Genomic DNA, 22,393 nt, shown 5'->3' on the forward strand with positions numbered 1-22,393 from the left:
TGGACCAAATCCAGCCCACTGTCTATTTTTGTAAATAAAGATTTATTGGAATGCACATGTTCTTTCATTCCTGTATCATCTATGGCTGCTTTTGCACTACACTGACAAAGCAGGTATGGCCCACAAAGTCTAAAATATTCACTCGCTTGCCCTTTACAGAAAATATCTGCTGATCCCTGGCAGAGAGCATGCAATTGCTACCTGGGCTCAACCTCAGGAGGTTTGCCAGGCTCTCAGGAAGAAATGAAAACCATCTTATTTCCCGAGTTCCTTTCCTTTTGTCTGCTGAGAAGTGGCATCAGTCTTCTTTTTCCTCCCCACCTCCAAGCAATTGTCTCACAAAGGCAGGAGCCTGAAGGATTCCCCCTGAGCGTTTGTTTATAAGCCTCTCTCCAGCAGGCCGCCCTGTCTCTAAACCTCTGCCAAACATTAATAACAGCATCAAGAGTCCTCTCCCACCAAAGGCAAACAGGAAACCTAGCTCTCTGCCCCGCTGGGTGGATGTCGTCTGCAGACAGCTGCAAATTCCCTCAACAGGGACAGACACAGCCTGCTCTTTTGCCTTTCCTTTTCATTTGAAAACTTTTGGGGGAAGAAGATGAGAATGCTCTTAGAGAAACGAACGTGTTGATTCTGATTATCTGAGTGGGCGGCAGAGGTGACTTTCAGCAGGATGGGCGCCGTGTCGTTTACCTGGAATGCAGCCAAGGCAAGGCTGGGGAGAGGGGAGCAATCCAGTGAAGCTGACGCCCAGGACGCTGAGCACAACAGGGAGGCATCTGTGGACCCGCACGTCACGAGGGGGATGCGGCACATAAGGGACAGAATTGTCAAACTGGAAATCATCCAACCACTGGCCTAGGCATGGACCTCTGCTCTAAAGGGGCTCGGCGATGCCCTCTGCTCTGTGTTCCTCTCTTGTGGTAGTGATGGTGATGATGGTGGTGATGATGATGATGGTGATGGTGGTGATGATGGTGATGGTGATGATGAAGATAGTGATGATGGTGATGATGGTGATGATGATGATGGTGGTGGTGGTGATGATGGTGATGGTGATGATGGTGGCGATGATGGTGATGGTGATGATGGTGATGGTGGTGATGGTGATGATGGTGGTGATGATGATGGTGATGGTGATGATGGTGATGGTGGTGATGGTGATGATGGTGGTGATGATGGTGATGGTGGTGATGGTGGTGATGGTGATGATGATGGTGATGATGGTGATGATGGTGGTGATGATGATGATGGTGATGGTGGTGATGATGGTGATGATGGTGGTGATGATGGTGATGATGGTGATGGTGATGATGGTGGTGATGATGGTGATGGTGATGATGGTGGTGATGGTGATGATGGTGGTGATGATGATGGTGATGGTGGTGATGATGATGATGGTGGTGATATTAGCATAGGTAACTAGATATTGGTAAGGGAAGGGAGCACAGGGAATCAGACACTGGGCATGATAACCTGGGAGCTGAATCGGACACGGGCCCTGCTTCACCAGGAGGTTGCAGCATGCATGGGTTCCCCAGGAAATCACAGTGTTGCCCCACCAAGGGGATTATCAGCCTACCTGAGAATGGAGATGGAGAGACTGAGACTCATCCAGTGGTGTGTTGGTAAATATTTAAAATCGGCTCTGGAAGTGGGAAAAGAAGCCCCGGTTTATAGCTTTTGCCAATTCCATGGTATGGATTCTCCCTCAATGATAATGTTAATCTACCAACATGACAGCCTTGAACATGGAGTTGGGAAGAGAGGTGCATGGTTAGCTCTGCCCAGCTGGTCGGCCTCGGCACCCTGGATTCTGCCTGTCGATGTCATCTGAGTCCCTGAATTCCCTGGGCCTGAAACTAGAGGTCACTAGACTTTTTTTTTTTTTTTTTACTAGACAAACCAATAAATTCCTCTTTGCTTGAGCCAATTTGAATTTTGTTTCTATCACAACCAGAAGATCCATAACTTAAACCAATTCACCATCCTTTCCCATTATGTGCACTTGCAATTCCAAACCAGCCAGTTCTCCTAGTAAAGACCATTTTCTTTCCCACTGTTGGTATAGCCTCTAGGTCTAAGGTATCCTTCTTACTTAGCGTTTCTCAGCCAAAAAAAAAAAAAAAAAAAAAGCACCAAAAAGAGGTGAATTACTCTTCAAAGCAAATTATAGTTGGGAAATGAATTCAGATCATTAAGAGTCTGATCTGGGGCCCCCTCAATTTCCTCAGGACCACTGTCTGCTGAAGACATCCAATTATGGCATGATGGTGCTTTCGATTGTGGAGATTAACCTCCCTAAGTCATTCTGACACGCAATTAAGTGAAGTACAATCTCATCTAAACAATCTGAATTGGATTTATCTGAATAATTTAATGTACACCTGCAACATTCAATCAATAACCCCCCCCCTTCTTTTTTGTAAGTAATTAACTCTGAGGAGTTAAGTTGCCCTCATTTCCAGGGAGCCTAAAGTGACAAAAGTTCAATTGATGGAGTCTCGGGGGACAAGATTAGTATCTGCTCTCCTGTTTGCCATCTCAAGACGCCGTACATTATTGGTAATTGGTATTAGCAACTTGAGATTCTGATTAATTACTGGAGAGCCTGTTTTCGGTGCAGAAACCAAGCCACAAGTTGGGGAGTAATAGACCCAATTATTCCTAGGTATGGCTTTCGGTAATAGATTTTATGATCGAGATATCTCATCTCGGAGGCAGACGTGAAGAAACTCATTTCATTCGATGATAATACCCCTTGAATTGAGACAGGCACATTCACCCTTTGGGATCAAGACGGCGTGGAAGAATTCTCTTTCAGAAAACGTGTCTGGGGCTGGCAGCACCGGGTCCTAAGCCCCTTCTAGGATCCATTGTTTGTTTGTACAGAAACCTTTGTAGGGGGACAAACAGGACACTATAGTGCCTGGAAGCAGGGGAATGATAGCAACACCCACGGTTGCCCCTGTCAGCTCTCTGAGAATGTGCAGGCCATTAGGAGTGGGGAGTGAAGGGAGTCTGTGAGCAGGGAATTTATAAACGTGTCGGGCCGTTTGGATCACACCGAGATAACAGAGCAGTAATTAGGAGAACTCTCTCCCTGTCAGGGGAGCCATAAAGGTGTTATTTACACCCCGCTCATGGCCCCACATGCCCTCCGTCTGGAATGCCTTTTTAAATACCTCAGTTCCCGGCCAAAATAATTCATCTTTATGCTCTGAAGTTCAGAGCCATTTGCAGGAGGAAAACACTGAGAGCTTTTCTAAACGAAACCCTTAACACCGGGTTTGGTGGATGCCCCAGCCGAGAGGTGGGAAGGAGCTGGGTTCCGGCCTAGGGTTTGGAAACATGGATCTTTAGGGGGTTAAAAATAAAGCAAGAACAAACAAACAAGCATGAACACAATTATTATAAAAAATTGACTGATACAAACTTACAATTAAAGAAAGTGTTACGCAAAACAAACACACTGCTTCCTAATGATTTTACTAACATTTTACTATTACCTACTGAAGTTGTGTCTTTCCTATCTGTATGGTCAAATGCTATAGAGTCAGGGGCCGCATACGGCCCGCATATCCCGCAGTGGCCCACGAGATAACAATGGAGCAGGAAGGTTCCCATCACCTGTTGATGTTGCAGGCGTCCTAACGCTGGAGCGCAATGCATTATTCACGCGCTTGGGCGGCGCCGGTGTACACAAGCACAGCACAATTGGTTATGCACAGAGCATCGCCCTTGATCCTGATAATAAATGACCACTCTGCTCTATATTTTATCATTACTTTAGAGTGTACTCTTTCTGATTAAAGAAAGTTTTGCTGTGGAACAGTTCGCCGTGTTACGCCATCAGCAGCCTCATCTCTTGTTTACTGCGTCTCTTGATTGTGTCATTTTCTCTTGGGCTTCGTTTAATCCCATGCTGTTTTGCACAGTAACATGCTGCACAGGCTTGTGGCCTCAGAGCGATAGGCTCTCCCATATAGCCTAGCTGTGTGGTAGGCTCTACATACAGGTTTGTGTCAATGCACTCGCTCTAGGATGTTCGCACAACAGCAAAATTGCCTAACGACACACATCCCAGAATCCAAACACGCTCTCGTCGTTAAGTGGCGCGGGGCTGTATAACAGTGTGCTACTGCACCTAGCTTGCTAATTCCACAATTCCCTGACATCACATTATTAGCTTGAAATCAGCCGAAGGGGAGAATTTACACCACAGAAATGGGCAAACACTAGAACCAGGACTCCAGCTATCCTGGGGAGCGGGCTGGTAACCACTTACTACCATACCGCTATCCCGTGCTTTTCTCCTGGTGGCTTGGCAGAGCGCTCTCAGATCCCAATTCACTGTCACCTCTCAAGTCACATCAATGGGGAAGCTTTGTCCTTACAGGGACATTCACTAACACAGAGGGCAGATAAGGCCTTCCCAGCTAGCCCCTTATCTGTTGTAGGCCTCACTGTTGTTTTTTTCATTGTTTTTCCCTGGAAGGTAGAGAATGTACCCCAAAGTAACAGCAAATAAATAATTCATAGGTCATGTATAATGGATGCTGGATTTAACAGAAGCAGAGCCATAAGTGGTTGTCTATTAACTATTTATGACTTTGCCCGGACAGCTGACAAGCCAGACTCAGGGAGGAGATCACACCCATGCTGCCATGTTTTATTTAAACATTATTAAAAGTACACAGTCTGCAGCAAGGCCTTCAGTTCTACTCAGAATCAGATTCTGCTGCGAGACCGCCCGTGGGTCTCCGGAAGGTTGGGATTGAGGTTTGCTGAAACTTCTACTGTCTTTTTTCTCTGCTCTTGGAATTTGAGCTTCCACCTACTTTTATCCTTGAATTTCTCCCTTCCTCATGAGGCCCCCTGTCCAGTTTTTCTGTGGCCTTGGACATATCAAGTCACCCCTCTGAGCCTCGGTTTGATCATCTGTGAAGTGAGCAGTATCATAGGATTACTGTTAGGATGATATCAGAGCAGTGATTCTTAATGGGGGTGATTTTGCCCCCGAGAAACATCTACCAATGTCTGTAGAACTTTTTTATTGTGATAACTTGGTGGGGAGGGGGGTGTTACTTGCATCTAGCAGAGACCAGGGATGCTGCTAAATATCTTAAAAGGCGCAGGACAGCCCCTACAACTGACAGTTACCCAAAGCAAAATGTTAACAATGCCAAGGTTTCAAAACCCTAGGTTCCAGAATCTAAAGCAACATTCATTTCTATGACTCACTTTTTAAAAGTATACTCGAATGAATAATGCTCTTTAAGACGTATGAGTAAGAATGGGTTTGAGTTGCCCAGACCCGGATTCAAATTCCGACTCTGCCCCTTGCCGGGAGAGTGACTTTGGAGAAGCGGCCCCCGCTCTCCAGCTTTTGAGTTCTCTTTGAGTAAAACAGTGACAGCCACCTCAGAGGGCACGCCCCGAGTGAGAGACTCGCGCAGTGTGCCTCGCCCAGCGCCCAAACAAATCAACGCGGTCATCAGCCATTAAGGGAGTGGGGTGAACAGAAGGGGAAACTGAGGTTGTGCAATGCTAACTTAGGTGCCCAAAGTCTCAGACTCTGGGTCCAGCTCTTTCTACCACCCTGTCGGAAGCTAAAGAGCCTCCCCTTAAAACTCATGCCACTTGGAAACTCAGAGTGTGATCTTTTTGGAAAAAGGGTCTTTGCAGATGCAGTTAAGATGAGCTCATATTGAGTTAGGGTGGGCCCTAAATTCAGTGACTAGTGTTCTTATAAGAAGAGGGCAGGATACAGAGGAGAGGAGGCCACGTGGACACAGGGGCAGAATTAAAGTCACGTTGCCACAGTCGAAGCCATCAGAAGAGAAAGGAAGGATTCTCCCCTAGAGCCTTCAAAGGGAGGGTGGCCCTTCAGAACCGTGAAACAATAAATGTATGCTGTTTCAAGACAACCGGTGTTAGGTAATTTTTACAGCAGCCCTAAGAAGCTAATGCACATCTTTCTCCCAACATGAGTCAAAACAGCTCAAACCTAGACAAGTGGGAGGGAAAGAAGACAGCAGGCTGAGGGCGGGGAGGAAGGGATTTTGCAATTGGCATTCGGTGGGGAGGCTGCAATGAGAAACTGCAGTGAGAAAGCAGTGAGGGCTTCCTGGAGGTGGTGTTTGATCTGAATTTTGAAGACTGAGCAGGCAGACAGAGGATGCATGAGAACAAAGGTGATGAATTAAGAAATCACACTGCGTTGGGTCCTGGACAATTGCTTTCATGCGTGAGTAGAACATACAAGGTGACGAGAGGCAGGCAATCAAAGGCAGAGAAATCGACCGAGGTGAGATTTCAGAGGCTCTAGGCAAGAACTGGGGCTCTGTTGAGAAAGCAATAAAGAGCCAGGGGAGACCTCTTAGCAGGACTGAACACAGTCAGATGTGTTCCTTCTGGAAAGATCTTCGGCAGGGAGGAGTAAGAATGGACAGGTAGTGATATAGGTTAGAAGGTACCTGTAGGGGCCTGGACCAGAGGGGGTGTGGTTTAAATAAGAACACAGGACTCAGGGATGGATCAGGAGGGGATGGACTTGAAAAATACCTAAATAGGGTAAAATCCACAGGCCTGATTATTGTCTGAGCCACAGAGAGACAGGCCACTGCAGTTTCTAGCTTGGGTCCCTCTAAGAGTGAGCAGGAAAAGCACCATGGAAGTTTTTCAAGACCTGGGGAGCTTATGAAAAGGACACCTGGCTCAGAAAAAAAGTTGAGACGAGAGAGTCAGGCCAAGGTAACGAAGGGTAAACCCACCAGGTGCAGCCCCCGAAACAGGTGCATCGGCCAAAAGCAGGCAGAGGGTGGGCTTTCCTGACACCTGAGGCTCTTCCAGCTGCCCTTGACCTCCCTTGGACACCCTGGGGCCAAGGTGGTTTCCCCTGGGCTTCGTAACTATTGAAAAACAACAGCATATAAATCCATGGATGCGCTGTCTCCTCGGCCCAGTGACAAAAGGGACTTGAATGATTTAGAGCCAGAATATTCTTTTCTCCATAATGGCTCCTGGAGTCGCGAGGAATAGTACATTTACTAAAATTAATGGCAAAAGCTCATTTTTCTTTTTCCCAGGAAGAGAGGTTCCATCGGCGGGATAATTGATCCTGATCTGGACGTGCCGGCGCGCCAGCGAGGGGCGTAAATCATTCACACGCAACAATCCACAGCCTTTACACCAACAGCAACAGTGACGAATGGCACAGGCTGGGGACAGGCGGAGAGGAACGTGGAGGGCAGATCCATCACCCTCCTCCTCGCCTCTCACCGGGGCCCACAGCGCAGGGTCCTTTTTTTGGGTTTCCCACGGCAGAGCCATTTTTCAGCAGCGTCGGGCTCAGAGGGCAGAACCGAATGCACAGGCATAACTACAGAGCGGGACACGCAGGGCCGCCCCTCCCAGCTCTGCCGCCCCCCACTCTGCGGCCCCGGGAAGGCGCTGCGCGGGCCCGGACTCCACGCTCTCCACCTGCTGGGGTTGGCCTAGTGTGAGAGGCAACACCTGCGAAGGGCCGGAGCACAGGGGGCTCGGGAAGTATTTGTCCAGGGAATGAATGAATGAATGAATGAATGAATGAATGAATGAATGAAAGCTTGGACTGGGGAGTTAGGAAATTCATGCTCTTCCTCCTAGGGAGCACGGCCCTACCAGCACCTTGATTTCAGATTTCTCGCCTTCAGAACAATGAGAGAATTGATTTCCATTGTTTCAAGCCACCGAGCTCCTGGTGGTTTGTTAAGGCAGCCCTAGAAAACAAGCACACCTCCCAACCGCAAACACTCCAAGATAAAAAGTTCAGCCTTGGTAAACGTATCCCGAGTCCTGCAGTCAGAAAACAGGGAAGGATGCAGCTCTAATTTCAGCATACGTACAAGCTTTGTGTTTTACAGTGCTGTGTTATTTCTATTTTGATTCACTTACGAGGTTGCGCTATAACCTCTTCAGTATTTTCGGGCCTAGAGAGATCTGACTGCGTCCCCGGGAAAGGGGTAGGAGGAGGAAGGCGAGCGGAGAGAGAAGCAAAGGAGAGAGGGGCAAACCCGTCCGGATCTGGCCAGGGTGCCTGGGTGTCTGCTAAAGAAGACGTCACAGCAGAAAGACTGGGGATGTTCCCTCGCTCCCGGCCAGCGCCGGCAGCAGGGGCGCTCGGCCGCCTGAGAAGCAGCTGGTTAATGAGGAAGTTATCCCGTCGGTTGGAGAAAGAGCCTCTCTCTCCCAGGGCCACGGTGGGTGAAAGAGCTGCCAGGCAGGGGCTCGGACTCTGTCTGGGAATCTCTCTGTGCGGAGCCTCATCACCTCCCACACAACAGCCAGCCTGCTGGCTTGTCAAGGGCAAAGCTGATGGGAATGACATTGACCACGGGGGGGGGGGGGGGGGGGGACGACGACAGTGGCCAGAGAAATATACCTGCTGCAGGACCATTTGGTGAGACCTGTCACAAAACCAGAGTGGACAGGGCAGGAAGAAGCTAATGACTGTGACTTGGAGACCTCTGGGGCAAGCCTCGGCATGGTGTGGGCTGTCTCAGGGAGGGCTCTTGGGGGGGGAGAGGGCAAAGGGGGTGCCAGATGCCTCCTGGGTCACTGAAGCAAAAACCTGGAGTCTTAGGGCTATTTAGTCTCATGGGGAAAAAGGAAGAGCAGGCTCTCTCAGATGCTCTGTGATCTCTGCAGGAAACCGTTCTTGGAAAAATGCCCTGAGTGATGAAGAAACCTTCCCACTGGGCAGGAAACAGATTTTAAAATGTTCCTGGGCCCACACCAGGGAGCAAAGCTTGGCTGGGCAAGTAAAAGAAGAGACTGCACAGTTGGACAGACCTGAACTCAAGTTTACTCGCGTGTAGCCTCAGGCAAGTGAATGCACCATTCGGAGCCTCAGTTTGGCATGTTGATGCCCCTGTGCCTCAGTTTCCCTCTCTGTAAAGTAGCAGATAAAACTAGTGCCTACCTTACAATACTGATAAGGCAATTTTAAATGACAAATGCTTAACCTGGAACCTGGCATATAGCAATTGCTTATCCTTTTTATATTTTATATTTGTTGTTATTAATAGTCCAGAAATAGCCCTGACATTGACTAGGTTTAATCTTACACAAGTTATCTCACCTCTTTGAAGCCTCAGTTTCCTCATCTGTAAAATGGGACAACAGTTCTGACTTCACAGGGTTGTGATGATTACGTGATATTATGGATGTTAAAACTCGATGCAACGTAGACATTTAATAAACACGAATTCCTTTCTTTTCACATGAGCCTGCCCTGCCTTTGGAGTGTGGAATGTGTGAGGCAGGAACTGGAGTCTGAGACACAAAGGAGCTTGGAGACCATCCAGGAGGGAATGCCATTGGTCCACTTTGTCGTCCGCCCCAGAGTTTGCAGCCAATGACAGCATCGTCTCTCTGCCCATCCCCTCCCAGTTTCTCTCTGCTTTCGGCCCACCCCACAGGCCCCAGAGACTTGCCTCTCCCGAATCTCAAACCCTCCATCGCAGGAGACCCAGCGCCAGGAATGGTACTCACCAGCTCCATGCACCGCCGGCTGGCCTCTGCCTCCCGCTGGACCAGCTCCTCCATGTCCGCCTTCAGCTCCTCCAGGCGCCGCTGGTAATACTGGCTGCTCTCCCGCTGCTGGGCCTCGGCCATGGCCGCCTGCGAGAGCTCCTCGCCCATCTTGATGAGGCTGTCCCGGAGCCGGATCACCAGGACCTGAAAGGGGTTGGAGAGCAAACGCCCACCCTGGAGTTAGAGGCCAGAGGCAGGACACTGGGGGCTCCAGGAAGAGAAATCCTTGGCTGAGTCGCTCTGTGTTTTTATAATGAGGATAACTATTCTGATTCCTGATACAAAAATGCAGATTTTAAAAAATCTAGGAAACAATAACTGCTATTCTGAGGGGCAATGGAGTATACTGATGAGAGCCCTGCCTCTGAACATGACCTGGGTTCGAATCCCAGCTCTACCTCTCCCTGGCTGTGCGACCTTGGGTAGATTATTTAACCTCTCTGAGAGACGGGCATGATTATAGTACCCACGTCCCAGGGACACTGTCAGGACTGAACACATTGTTAAATCATGCAGAAGGCTGAGCTCAGTGCCTGGCACGTCGGACATTTGCATAAGGGTTGGGAATTATTTGTATTTATAGTAGCCTTCATTCATCTTAAGGTTTGGGAGGTGGAGTGGTGAGTGGAGAGAACACTATGTCGGGGAATAGCCCAGGCCCAGCGTGGATTTTGGTTTCCCAATCTGTAAAACAGGGAGGTTTGAGTAGGTGACCTCCCAGGAGCCTCAGCTCTAATATTTCCTGGCACGTTTCCTTTCCTGGGGGGAGAAACTCCACGAGGGCACAATGAAACAATAGAGAGAAAAGAGCTGTGGGCATCACCCGTGCTGCTGAAAACAAACCCAAGGGCTGTTGTGCGGAATTCATTAGTTGGCCAACAAGCTTGGAACCAAATGGTTCTGAATGGCAAATACGCAAGTGTTGACATAAAACGAAGCTCACATGAATATTGCAGGCCCTCGCGAAGGACTCGGAGCCCCTTCCAGATCAGAGACTGAAGAAAAGCTTTACTATTCGTTTCTCCTTCACCTTTCAAGTGGAGTTAGGCAACATTTTCAAAGGCCAGCGGGTGGGTTGTAAGGAATTAGAGTAGTTCTCAAACTGTGTCCCTGAGGCACCCCATCTCAAGGACCTGGGATTCTACCAAATTCAAATAATGATGCGAGAGGGAGAAAGTGAACTTGGAGACGGAATCTGCCATTTAAAGTTATTCTACCATAGTTTTCTCTGCTATCACTTGACTATACTAGAATCAAGGGGGGAAAAAAGATACGTGATATAGCCCAACATGATGTATTTAATTATTTAAAATATAGCAGATCAAAGTTTCGAGGTGATCTGCAGAGACAATAATGCCCCAAGGGATCCCCTGAGAAATTCTGAGAGTCACTGAGGGTCAAGACAAAGAAGGATTTTTCTTTGTTCTTCACCCATAGCAGATTCTTAGAAACCAAATGCCCAAGAGGGGATGGGGGGAAATGTCACACAATGGAGAATGCAACCTCTCATTGTCCAGACGCAAATACAGTGGGTAAACCAGCTGGCTGCAGAGAAAATAAAGCCTGGGACCAGGATGGAGTGAAGGTCAAGTGTCAATCTACTCCTGTCACCAACACTACCTGGCTTTATCTTGAATACAGCACTTGACCTCTCTGGAGTCATCTCATTCTATCCTACCTGCCCTGTGGGGCTGCAGCGAATATCCAGTGGAACAGCTGGTGTGGAAGGGTTTTGACAGTGATAATAACCTCTGTAAATGTCTCATGTCATTGGCCTAGAGAGCTAAATGTGAATAAAATCACTGAACCCCAGTCCAGTCCATCCAAGTCTTATCTGTCAGTCAAGGTCCAGCATCAATGCCACCTCTTCCTGGAAGCCTCCCTGATTCCCCAGCCTGAAAGGGCCTCTGTCCTTTAAACCTCACAGCCCACTCTCCATATTTATGTCCATACCTTACTCTCATATCCTACCAAGCTCTATGGCCTGGGAAGCAGAATCTGTTTCATACATCTATGCGCCCACTAGGTGCAAAATAAATTTCTGCTCAAAATGAGTGTTGGGCACATAAGTGGAAGAGTGAGTAGATGGAGGTGGCAGAATTAGGTCAATGGCTAAAACGATGGGCCGAGAGTCAAGGTCTGAAGAAAAAAATAGAGGAAGCAGAGAAAATGAGGAGAGGAAAATGAAGACGGGGGTGGGTGGTGGATGGACCAAGACGGCCTGTGGAGTTGGAGAGAGAGGTGCAGGTGGGTGGGCAGAGAAGGAAGGAAGAAGGAAGGAAGGAAGGAAGGAAGGAAGGAAGGAAGGAAGGAAGGAAGGAAGGAAGGAAGGAAGGACTTATACAGGAGCTGGGTGAGCAACATACATCTGGGTAAAGGGATCGGAGTGATAGATGGATGGTGGAAGGGTGGACAGAGCTTTCCAAGAAGGCCTCACTTCTCGAGGCCTGAGCAGTATTTATGCATCAGCAAGTACCTCAAATCTCTTAATCTGCACTTTCTGGAACTCCGTCTTGTTCTCCAGGTCACAGATGACCGCCTCCTGCCTGCTGACAATGGCTCGATCCACGGTGGACTGCTCCAGGTACTCGATGCGCAACTGAGCCACCTGCAGCTGCAGACAAATGCGAGGGGTCCAGTGGCCACCTGTTGGCCCTGAGTCACGAAACAGAGACACACACAGACGCCAGCCCCAAGCCCCTTCACACTGCTCCCTTCTCGGCTCCAATGTTGTGTGTTAAACAAATAAGCAAAACTGCCGGTTCCAATGCGAGGACCCTCGTACCAGACTCGGCCTCTGGGTCTCAGGTGCTGGCAAGTGACATTTCCTGGGCCTTCAGCCTCCGAAACGGGACTTTCAATCAGCGCTTCTCTTACCTCCTTTCCCTGCTCTGCCTCCACCCTTTCCAGCTGGGTGAGCCTGGGCCAGTCACTTCCCTTCCCTGGGCCTTATCTCTCATTTCTTTATGTGTGGACTGAAGGAGACGTGTGCCTCGTACGTCATTAGCACCCAGCAAATGGCCACTGTTGCTATTCTTTTGGCGTACAGTGGTACCTCGGTTTTCGAATGGAATCCATTCCAGAAGACCGTTCGAGTTCTGAAACGTTCCAAAACCGAGGGATCCACAGCCGACAGCTCGGCCTCAGGACCTTGCCCTCAGTGGAAGCCATGCGGCATGTTCAACTTCCGAGGCGTGTTTGAAAACTGAAGCATTTAAGTCCAGGTATACGGCATTGGTAACCCGAAATGTTCGTCCACAGAGATATTCGAAAACCGAGGTACCACTGTACTTGTTACTCAGTGCCCGCGGACATTTGCTTGACATTCGGTCACTCTGACAGTCACTCTAAGCAGCCACATGCAACAGGTCTAGAAGAGCTTTGAGAATTTCATGGATGACAGCGACCCACTGGCTAGTGAGGGAAACTGAGGGATGTTTGGAGGAACCACGACTCAAAGGATTTCACGAAGGTTGGTGATCCTGCCTTGCAGAGAGCACCCCATTTCCCAGAGGGAGAAAAGCCTTCATGGGAATGCTGTGTGTGTGTGTGTGTGTGTCCCTCTGCTAGGATTGCTCTCAATTCATTTGGCGCAGATGGAAGCTGAGTGAATGAATGAATGAACGAATGAATGCATGACAGTTCCCAGGACCCAAAGTGTGAGGTCCCAGAGGGTACCCCTCTCTTCCCTCCCCACCCCCCTGCACAACACGGCAGCCCCGAGCACCTACTTGTTCCTGCAGCTTGTGTTTCTCCTTCTTGGCTTCCTCCAGCTGCAGCTGCAGTTCTTGGATCTGCCCAATGTCCGCCGCAGACTGGTGAGACAAAAAAATAAAATGTCACCTTGAGAGCACGGGCTTTGCTGGGAAGCTGCCCCTGGCAACCCCTTCTTCTCCCACCCACAGACGTCTAAATTTCTCAGAGTCCCTGTGACAGCAGCTGGGCTGGTCCCAAAAGGGTGCCTCTCACATCCTCCCCAACACCTTTCATCTCAGGGTTCGCCAAGTCACTCCCGTTACACAAGCCCAGAGCTTTGGTTAACTGTCTATAACTTTATAATGCACCCTTGGGAGCCCAGACAGAAATGGCCGGTCACAGTACCAGGACCGGATTCTGAGGAAAGAGAACGATTCTGAATGTCAGGTAACTAGGATTCCAGACCTGGGTGCTAGCCTTGGCAAGCCCCAGACCCTCTCTGCACCTCAGCATTCCCATCTGTAAAATGGACTGCTTATCTCTGCTTAGCCCATCTACAGTGGGTTTGCTCCGAGATTAAATGAGGCAATGGAGAGTAAAGTTCCTTAAAAAGCATAGACCCAAACAAAAGTGCGATGATCTCCAACGTGAGGGATTTGGGAGGGCAGGAGGGTCCCTTAATTTCTATTTCCCAGATGCATTATCATTTAAGTAATTTACAACGGGCATACGAATACGCTGCTTTTATAATTGAGCAAACAAAGAAACTTGTGTTTTAAACAAAAGTAAGTGTGGTTAACGAATGCAGAAGATGGCACAGGCTATTTCGTGGTGGCTATTATCACATTGACGATATAACTGATTTCTTTTTATTATTATCTCTCGTTTAGCAGAAATGCCCTCAGATCAAATCTCTGCAGGATGCGCTTGAAGCCTGGCAGGCGTTCTCCCTGGATCTCCTCCGGGGGTATAATGTGGGGGAGATGCTCACTGCTCTTGGAGGGAGCAACTGTGAAGTTATGGAAACCAGACCAGTTATGCAGATCGGAAATCTGCCCGGGTCTGCATCACACCCCTGGGCTTCCCCCAAGGCTTCTGGTTCTCCCTGTCCTGCCAGCATGCCTCCTGATTGTCTTCTGGGCTCACCCGCATTCCCCCATCTCCGCTTCAGCTCCTCGGTCCACACTGTTTTTCCCTCCCAGGGACTGCAGCTTTACACTTATTCAATAGCTATCTATTGAGCGCCTACTCCACACCAGGCACTCTTCTAGGCTCTGGGATATGGCATCGGGCAAGACAGGAGAATTCTGTCATTGTCAAGCTGACAGTCTAGGCTGGCATCCTGGCTGCTCCTCTCCTGCTCTTGCCCCTAAAAAGCTTGCCAGTGATTCCCATCACGCATAACATGAAATCCAAACCCATCGCAGCCGAGGTGGCCCTCCTCTACTGGCCTCGCCCAGCCCATCTCGTGCCTCCCAACGGACAGTCACAGGCCCTTTGTGCGTGCTGTTCCCTCACTATTCTGCTCAAATCTAACAAACTCTGCTCCTCCTTCAGATCTTCAAGTGCCACCTCCTCAGGGAAGTCTTCCCTGATCTCCAACCTAGGTCAGGATTTGCAGAACTATGCTCATTTTCTCTCTGGACTCTGAGCTCAGTTTGCGAGTCTCCCCCTTCTGCTCTGGGGGACTATGTGATAAGGTCTGCCCAGCCCACTAAAGTGAGCTACGTGAAGGCACGAATCGGATGTGCTTTTACTCAACGCAGTACCCATGTCATCTCACACAGTGCCTAACACATGGTGGGTACTCAGTAAACACTGAATGAGTGAATGAATGAATGAATGAATGAGAAGGTTGACAGGTGGAAGGATGAATGGATGGATGGGTGAGTGGAAGGATGGACACATGGATAAATGGATGAATGGACAGGTGGTGGGTGGGTAAATATAAGAGTAGGTAGGTGAATGGGTAGATTGATTAGCAGATGGATGGTGAACAGATGAGTATTTCAATAGGTAGATGGGTGAATAGATGTATGACTCAATCGACATCTTGGTGGTGATGTCGTCCAGAGACGCAAACACCATCTGAAGGTGACACTCTCCTCCCTTAAGGTCACATGAACTGTCACAATTCCTATATACCTTTGTGGCATTTGTTATACAGGAATCACAATTCCTATATAACTTTGTGGAGGGCTTAAGAGCAGACCAGGGAGTGACCCAACCACAGCACCTTCTCAATATCCCCCACCTACCCAGCCCAAGGCCACCAAGCCTTCTCCCACTCACGGCTGTTACCTGAGCAATGAGGTCCTTATGCTTCTGCATGAGGTCATTCAGGTCATCCTGGTCCTCATCAATGCGCTTCAGGAGGTCCGCTCTCTCAAACTGCAGTCGGTAGAGCTGCTCATCCACCTGGCAGGGGGCGGGACAATGGTCGGGTGAGGCAGAATGGTGGGTGGGAGGGGGGCTGAGGGACAACAGAGGGGGGCTTGCCTACGGGCGTGTCAGGTGAGTGATCATCTACATGTAAAGGTGACAGCTGTGTGGGGACAGGGAAGGGAGGGGAGAGCTCCTCTTAATCTAGTACAAATAAAATCTAAGACCAAAGGGCCAGTAGGGATCCTAAGACAAATTTTTACCTATAAATCTCTAGCTACACCTAAACTTTAGGATTTTACACATAAACTATAAATTTAAGCCACCTCTGTACACCCAGGCAGGAGGCTTAGAAACCCATGCCTAATTTTCACCAACATAATAGATCCATAACATATGTTCATTTGTTCCTGTTCAGCGGTGAGCACCCAGTAGGTCCATAGTAGGTGGCTGGGTCCCTATAGTAGTGAGCTAAGTGGGCCCATGAGGATTGCCCTTGTCTCCACTTATAGTCATGGGCATGCAATAGACCAACAATACTGACCAAGTCCCCTCCTATGTTGGTGAGGGTACAGTAGGACTACAACAGACTCCTGGGGACCACCTACAGTGGTGAGTACGCTCTGGGCACACAGCAGAAAGTGTGTTCCCATGTAGGGTATTGGGCAAACAATAGGCTCATATCGAATGCACTCCCACAGTACTGAGCACACATTAGGTCCACCACAGGTTTCTTTGCCTACCTTTGCAGAGGTGAACACACAGTTGACCCTCATATTTGCCCTTCTACCTTTATAATGCTCAGTTCATAGCGGGATGCCTGTACTTTCAGAGTATTGAACACCCAGTAGGTCTACAAAGGATGCCTATGCCTCCAAGGTGGCACCCAGTAGGTCCGCAATAAGTGCCCCGTCCCTCTTATAGTGCTGAGCACACAGTAGGTCCACGCTAGCTCAGGGGCCTGTGCTGGCCTGGGTCCCCAGAGCATCAGAAAGGCACAGTACCAGGCTCTTGTTCCGGGTCATGCTCTCCAGCTCGCTGTGCATGTTCTCCAGGTCCACAGTCAGCGCCTTTTGGGTCTTCAAGGCATCCTCACACTTGGCCTCACTCTGCTCCAGCTGGACCAGGCAAGAGGGCGAGAAGAAAAGAGAAGAGGCTCATGATGCTGCCCTCTGAACGTCCTTCCCCTCAGGCCAGCCCAGCCCCTCAGGCAGCGGAATCCTTCACAGGCGACCTTCGTGTCTTCACAACTATTCATGCCCGCCGCTGGGGAAGCAGAGGCGTTTGCATTTGAAGCAGCCCGGTTCTGAGCCCACTCAAAACTGAACAGGTGCTGCCCTCTGAAATAAGGCCAGGCCACCCCTGCTTCAGTGCCAGGAACTAGTCCCCAGTTCCCCTCATCACATATTCGCTGACTCCCCGGAGTGCCAGGCATGGGGCATGCAGGGGACAGTCAACTTGGCCCCTGCCCTTCTGTGGGGGAGACAGGCAGGGACAGATAATGACAGTCTCTGAGGAGCACAGGTAAAAGGAAGAGGGCATAGGGATGCCAAGAATAAGGGATGGAGATCAGGGAAGGCTTCCTGGAGGAGGTGCTTATGGATGGTTCTCAACCAGAGTTGTGAACCCCATTTTAAATGACATGCACAATACTCCAAGGTGAGTGTTTTCCTGGGCCCATGACTTTTATTAGATTCTCGAAGATTAAGAGCCACCTACTTAAACAAAATTTCTTTCTCTCCCTTCTTTCGCATCCTTGCACACAGTAGGGCTGCTATATCCTAGCAAAGTGGGGCCATCAAGACGATACCATTACCTACATGGCTCTAGAGGACAGACAGTCCCCATTGGGAAAAAACCACATCTGTGCACAAACCCTAAGTCCATTCTGTGATCGGCAGTTTCCCCTTGATATCTAAACACTAGAATGTCTGAGCAGAAAACACTCTTAGACATCACCTAAGGAAAGCACTTGTGGCTCAGAGAGGGGCAGTGCCCTGCCCAAAGTCACACAGCGGCAAGGAGCAAAGACCCCACTTGTATTGTCCAGACCTGTGCATTTTCTCAACTGCCAGCCCACCGTCCCTCCCAAACAGTTAAGGAAACTAAGGTTGGTGCCCAAAGACAGAAGGAAAAAACCAAGCACGAGTCCTGAGCTGACGGGTATATAATCTCTGAGCCCTGAGGCCACCGAGTGAGTGAGGGGGCCCCACTGACCTACAAAAGGGATACGAAGGCACTAGGACGAGGTCACGCCAGGACAACAGGCCAAGGTGGGGGCTCTATGGGTACAGCCATCTGGGATCAGTTCAGTCTCCTTCCAAACTGGGCAGAGAGCGTCTTCCCCAGGATGTCCCGGCGCCCAGCCCAGGTGTTAGGGTGATGACAATGGAACGTCAGCAGAAGGGAGGCGGCCACTCATTCAGATACTGACCATCAACACCCCAGTAAGGGCTCCACTTGCATTTCCTCTTTTGCTCCCTGTCTTAGATCTGTGAGGTATATGCTGCTAATATCCCCATTTAAACATTTTTTATTGCATGTGCTGGGGTGACAGGTAAGGAAATGGAGACCCTAGCCTCCTCCCACAGCCTCCTCACACTGGCACCTCCAGCTCTAGCCCCACCCCACTGCCAGCCACCGGAATCCACAAAAGCCCTGTTTTCAAGACCTAGAGAACAAATGTATTCCTGCGGTTGGGCTCGGAGCAGAACCTGTTGAGGGAGGGCTTGGTGGCCCATTTCCTTCAGTGATTAGGAGGGACTGAGACACACTGAGAAAATTGATGTGGAACAAGGGGAGGTAAGTGGCATTGTTAGAGCATAATTGACAGAGGACATGAGGAGTCAGGCACAGTCTTATCTTCCAGCAGGCGGTCTCTGGAAAGGCTGGGAGGGAGATGAAGGGCTCCCCCGACTCCACAGGCAGGTGGGGCCACACCAGCCCTCAATTCATGCAGAAGCCAGAGGCCTCACTAAGGACAGGCATTTAAGCTCAGACCTAAAAGATGCAAAGGAGACAGACAGCCATGCGCAGGTTTAGGGGTAAGAATGCCCCAGGTGGAGGCAAGAGCAAGTGCAAAGGCCCTGAGGCAGGAACAAGAACAAACTTGATGCTGAGGAACAGAAAGATAGCCAGTGTGGCTGGACAGCTGGGCAGAGAGGGACAGGAGGAGAGGACACTTGTGAGCCAGGATGCAAAGAATAGCTTTATTTTCAGTCTGTAGGGAAACCACGGATGGTTTCTAAGGAGGAACATGGTCTCCTTCTGGCATGGTCTCCCTCTGGCTGCTGTGGGGAAGATGGGCTTTAGTGGACAAGGCTGGAAATAGGGCGGCTGGCGAGGACACTGCTGTGGTCCCCCAAGAAGGAGGTGGCGCAGGTGCTCCGATCAGAGTGGAAGCGGAGGAGGGATGGGAGGATCTCACAGTGGGGGAGCCTAAAGAACACAAGGTCTGGGCAGGCAGTGGCAGATGGGCGTCGTGGGAGATGATGTCAGGTAACCAATAGACAAGACAGAGGCATCACGCAGAGCCCCGCCGCCAGGCCACGTTGCTCGGCCCGGGCCCAGGAGGCGAGCGAGGGCCATTGTAAGAAACTGAACAGGGCAGAGCCGAATAGCCTGACGGCAGTTCCCATCTGCTCAGTCCCTCCTTCGGCGGAGGGTTTCAACGGCATGTTGCCACTGGTCCTCGGAGCCACCGGAGAAAGATGGCTCTATTTTGAACCCCATTTTACAGATGGTATATGGTGTAGGATCCAGAAATGCTCCTTCCTTTGCCCAGTCTCCCTGGAGCAAGCGGGGAGAGGGACAATGTATCCCTAGGCAGAGATGAACACAGAGTGAGCGTGCAGTCAGTGGAGATGGCTGTTGGCAGGTTTTTAGCTCCTGCTGGGTGAGAGATAGGATTATCTTGGCCAGGATGGAGTTGGCATTAATGGCCACACCTGCTCCTGTTGCTTGGGGCCGATTTCTAGTGCCCTGTGCTTCATAACAGCCTCATAACGCCTCCAGGAGAAAGGTGCCACCGGTAGGACCAATCGGAATAGGAGGAACCTGAGGCTCATAGCGGGGAAGTGACTTGCCCACGGTCCCCCAGCTCGTCAGTAGATAAGCCTGGTGGTCCAACTCCAGAGCCCAACCTCTTAATAGCTGGGCCCCTCTGCCCTTCTCAGGAAAGTCTGACCACACAGGTAGGATTAAAATACAGAACTCGATTGCAGAGAAAACAGTTAACTTAGGCCACTCGGGCAGCCTGAGTGGTAGAGATTTTTAACGCCGTTTCAGAGGTGAGGCGAATGGAGGAGAGGCCACACCGTCAGGGTCACACCTCCAGGATGGGCCGGACCTTAGCACCCAGTCTTAAGAAGGAATTTTAGGCCTCCTGGCAAACTGGAATGGGGGTGGGGGCACACAAGTCAAGCAGGCCCAGACTGTCATAGGATCTGGATGGGGCATGACCAAAAATTGCCCAGCCCCGGGCCTCCACCGGGCTGCTGCTGACAAGTTGCCTAAATGCCGAGCTTTTAAAATTTTCAATTTATTATACGTTAGGGAGCGGGAAGAAATACAGGGCCATCTCGGGCTGATTTGCCATTATGGATGACCTGGCGTAAGATAACTCACTGCACATTATTTTCATATTGAGGCTGTTTGACTGACGTTTTTATGAAGTCGGGTGGCAAGTTATGTGGGGCCGACATCAGAAGCGGCCGCGGGGTGAACCTGCCTGTCACAGCCTAGAAAATCCTTCCCGGGGGGAGCTCCGGGTGCAGCAGAGGGCAGAGGGCACTGAGGACAGCTGGCTGACAAGCGGCTCCTCAGGAAGGGTGACTGGGGTCTGTTCTCCAGCACTGGCAGCCAGAGTGGTAAGGAGGACCCCAGGTGGCAGCCCCCCCACCTCACACCTTTCAGCTCCAAGCCACCCGCACGTCTCCCTGGATGCACTGATTCTGAGTCCGTGATGCTGAGTAGGGTAGTTGGTCTCTCTGAGCTCGGGGAAATCACAATGTGTGGAAATCGTGGCTCCCATTCCCCACGACAGCTGAGGACAGTGGGATGAGCTGTGCAGCACACGAGCCCCGGGGAGGGGTGCCGCACACACAGGTTATGAAGATGAGCTCCGCCTCGGTGCCAGGCCCTGCTCTGAACACTTTTCATGCAGCGACTCACTTAACCTTCGCAACAGTATGTGGAGGTGGGGTCAGGAACAATTCCTGCTGTTACAGTTGAAGAAACTGAGGGACAGAGAGGTCAAGTGACTTACTGAAGGTCACACAAGTACGAAGAAGCGGAGCCGGCAGATGAATCCAGGCAGTCTGGCCACCAACCTCCCCTCTGAGCCAATATACCTCACTCCTTCCTAACAGACGTGCCCACCATATGCTCTGCAGGGGAAACTGGTGAGGTGACCACACAGCAGCTACTCCCCCTTCTTGATAGCAGCACCCCATCTTCCCTGCAAAAAGTGGCCATCCCCAAGATGGTTCGCATGGGCGGACCCTCCCCCTCAAGCCCCAAGGTGATGCATCCGACTCAGCCTTAGCCGGTCAGAGCACCAGCCCCTGTTGGCCATACCGGTTGGTTGTAGGATAACAGTATGGCTGGGACTGTGGAAACAAGGTTAGCTCTTGCTGATGCAGAATGTCAGCCTGGAGTGCCTGGGGGCCCTCTGCCCACCAAAAGGAAGAGATTGCCTAAGAATACAGGCATCGAGGCTGCTGAGGCAGGAGACACATTCTTGGAGATACAGTTGGAGCACCTAGATCCAGCCATGCCTGAAGGCAGTTTTAGCCTCAGAACTTTTCAGATGTTTTAGCCACTGACTTCCCCTTTTCCGCTTGAGCTGGGTTGCTGTCACCTGGAATCCAGACACGGGATGACTGAGCAAGTTAGAGGAGAGCATAACACACAGTGACAGCCACGGAAAAAAACACTCTAAATTGCCGGCGGTAGTGTTTGTCGATGCCATTCTGCCAAAAGTTGGATCGGAGCAGCTCTACCCAAACCCCGTGAGAATACCAATCATTTATTGTCTACCTATTCCGTGTACAGATCCCGTCCCCCAGGGCGTAAACACTCCCCCTTGCCAATTGTCCAAAGGGGGAAATCGAAGGGAACCAGATTCCTTCACCACTGACTGTATCAGGCACTGTGTGGACCCCCTGAGGTTCATTATCACTATTGCCCACAACAGCCCTGCGAGGGAGGAATCAGCCCTCATCACCTTACAAATGAGGAAACTGCAGCCTGGGCAGCGCTGGCGGCTGGCTCAAGGTCAGATTCAAGTCGATGAGACTCTGGATTATTCCTGGGCCACCACGCGGCCCCCCTCTGCACACAAGTCTCCCTCTATGGCTGAGTTCACGTCAGGCTTTCCCTCCCCTCACCCACGCCCTTTCATTCGGTGTGAGGGCAATTGAGATTCCTCTCACACACGCGCCCACTGCGCGCCAATGAATAGCGTTACTTTCCCATGTGAAGCCATCTGCCAGCGTTAACTACCTGGGTCCAATGTTTGCTTTGAACTTATTAAGCTATAGATGAGTTGGCTAGACATATGGAAGGAGGTGGGGAGAGGAAAAACTGATATTTTGGCAGCGTGGTTAGAACCTGGATTTCTGGGTCCGGTCGAACAACTCAGAGGGTTTAAAAATTCTGCAGCGCAAATGCCATGGGGAAGCGCTCTAAGAAACGGTGTCTGTAGCGGGCTAGTCTCAGCATATTCCAGCCTTGA

General features: G+C 50.3%; 1 protein-coding gene across 1 annotated transcript in view; it reads right to left on the reverse strand.

The window, feature by feature from the left end:
- Positions 1 to 22,393, reverse strand: part of MYO18B (myosin XVIIIB) — a 170,055-nt gene that overhangs the window by 34,224 nt on the left and 113,438 nt on the right. Inside the window, exons 35-39 of the mRNA XM_081122587.1 lie at positions 16,662 to 16,775; positions 15,577 to 15,693; positions 13,311 to 13,394; positions 12,056 to 12,193; positions 9,538 to 9,723 (exon numbers count right to left, since the gene is read on the reverse strand). Of these exons, the coding sequence (XP_080978713.1) occupies positions 9,538 to 9,723; positions 12,056 to 12,193; positions 13,311 to 13,394; positions 15,577 to 15,693; positions 16,662 to 16,775 (639 nt within the window). The remainder of the gene's footprint in view (positions 1 to 9,537; positions 9,724 to 12,055; positions 12,194 to 13,310; positions 13,395 to 15,576; positions 15,694 to 16,661; positions 16,776 to 22,393) is intronic.

Source organism: Miniopterus schreibersii (assembly GCF_964146895.1).
Source record: "Miniopterus schreibersii genome assembly, chromosome: 20".
In the NCBI taxonomy this organism is placed as follows: domain Eukaryota; kingdom Metazoa; phylum Chordata; class Mammalia; order Chiroptera; family Miniopteridae; genus Miniopterus; species Miniopterus schreibersii.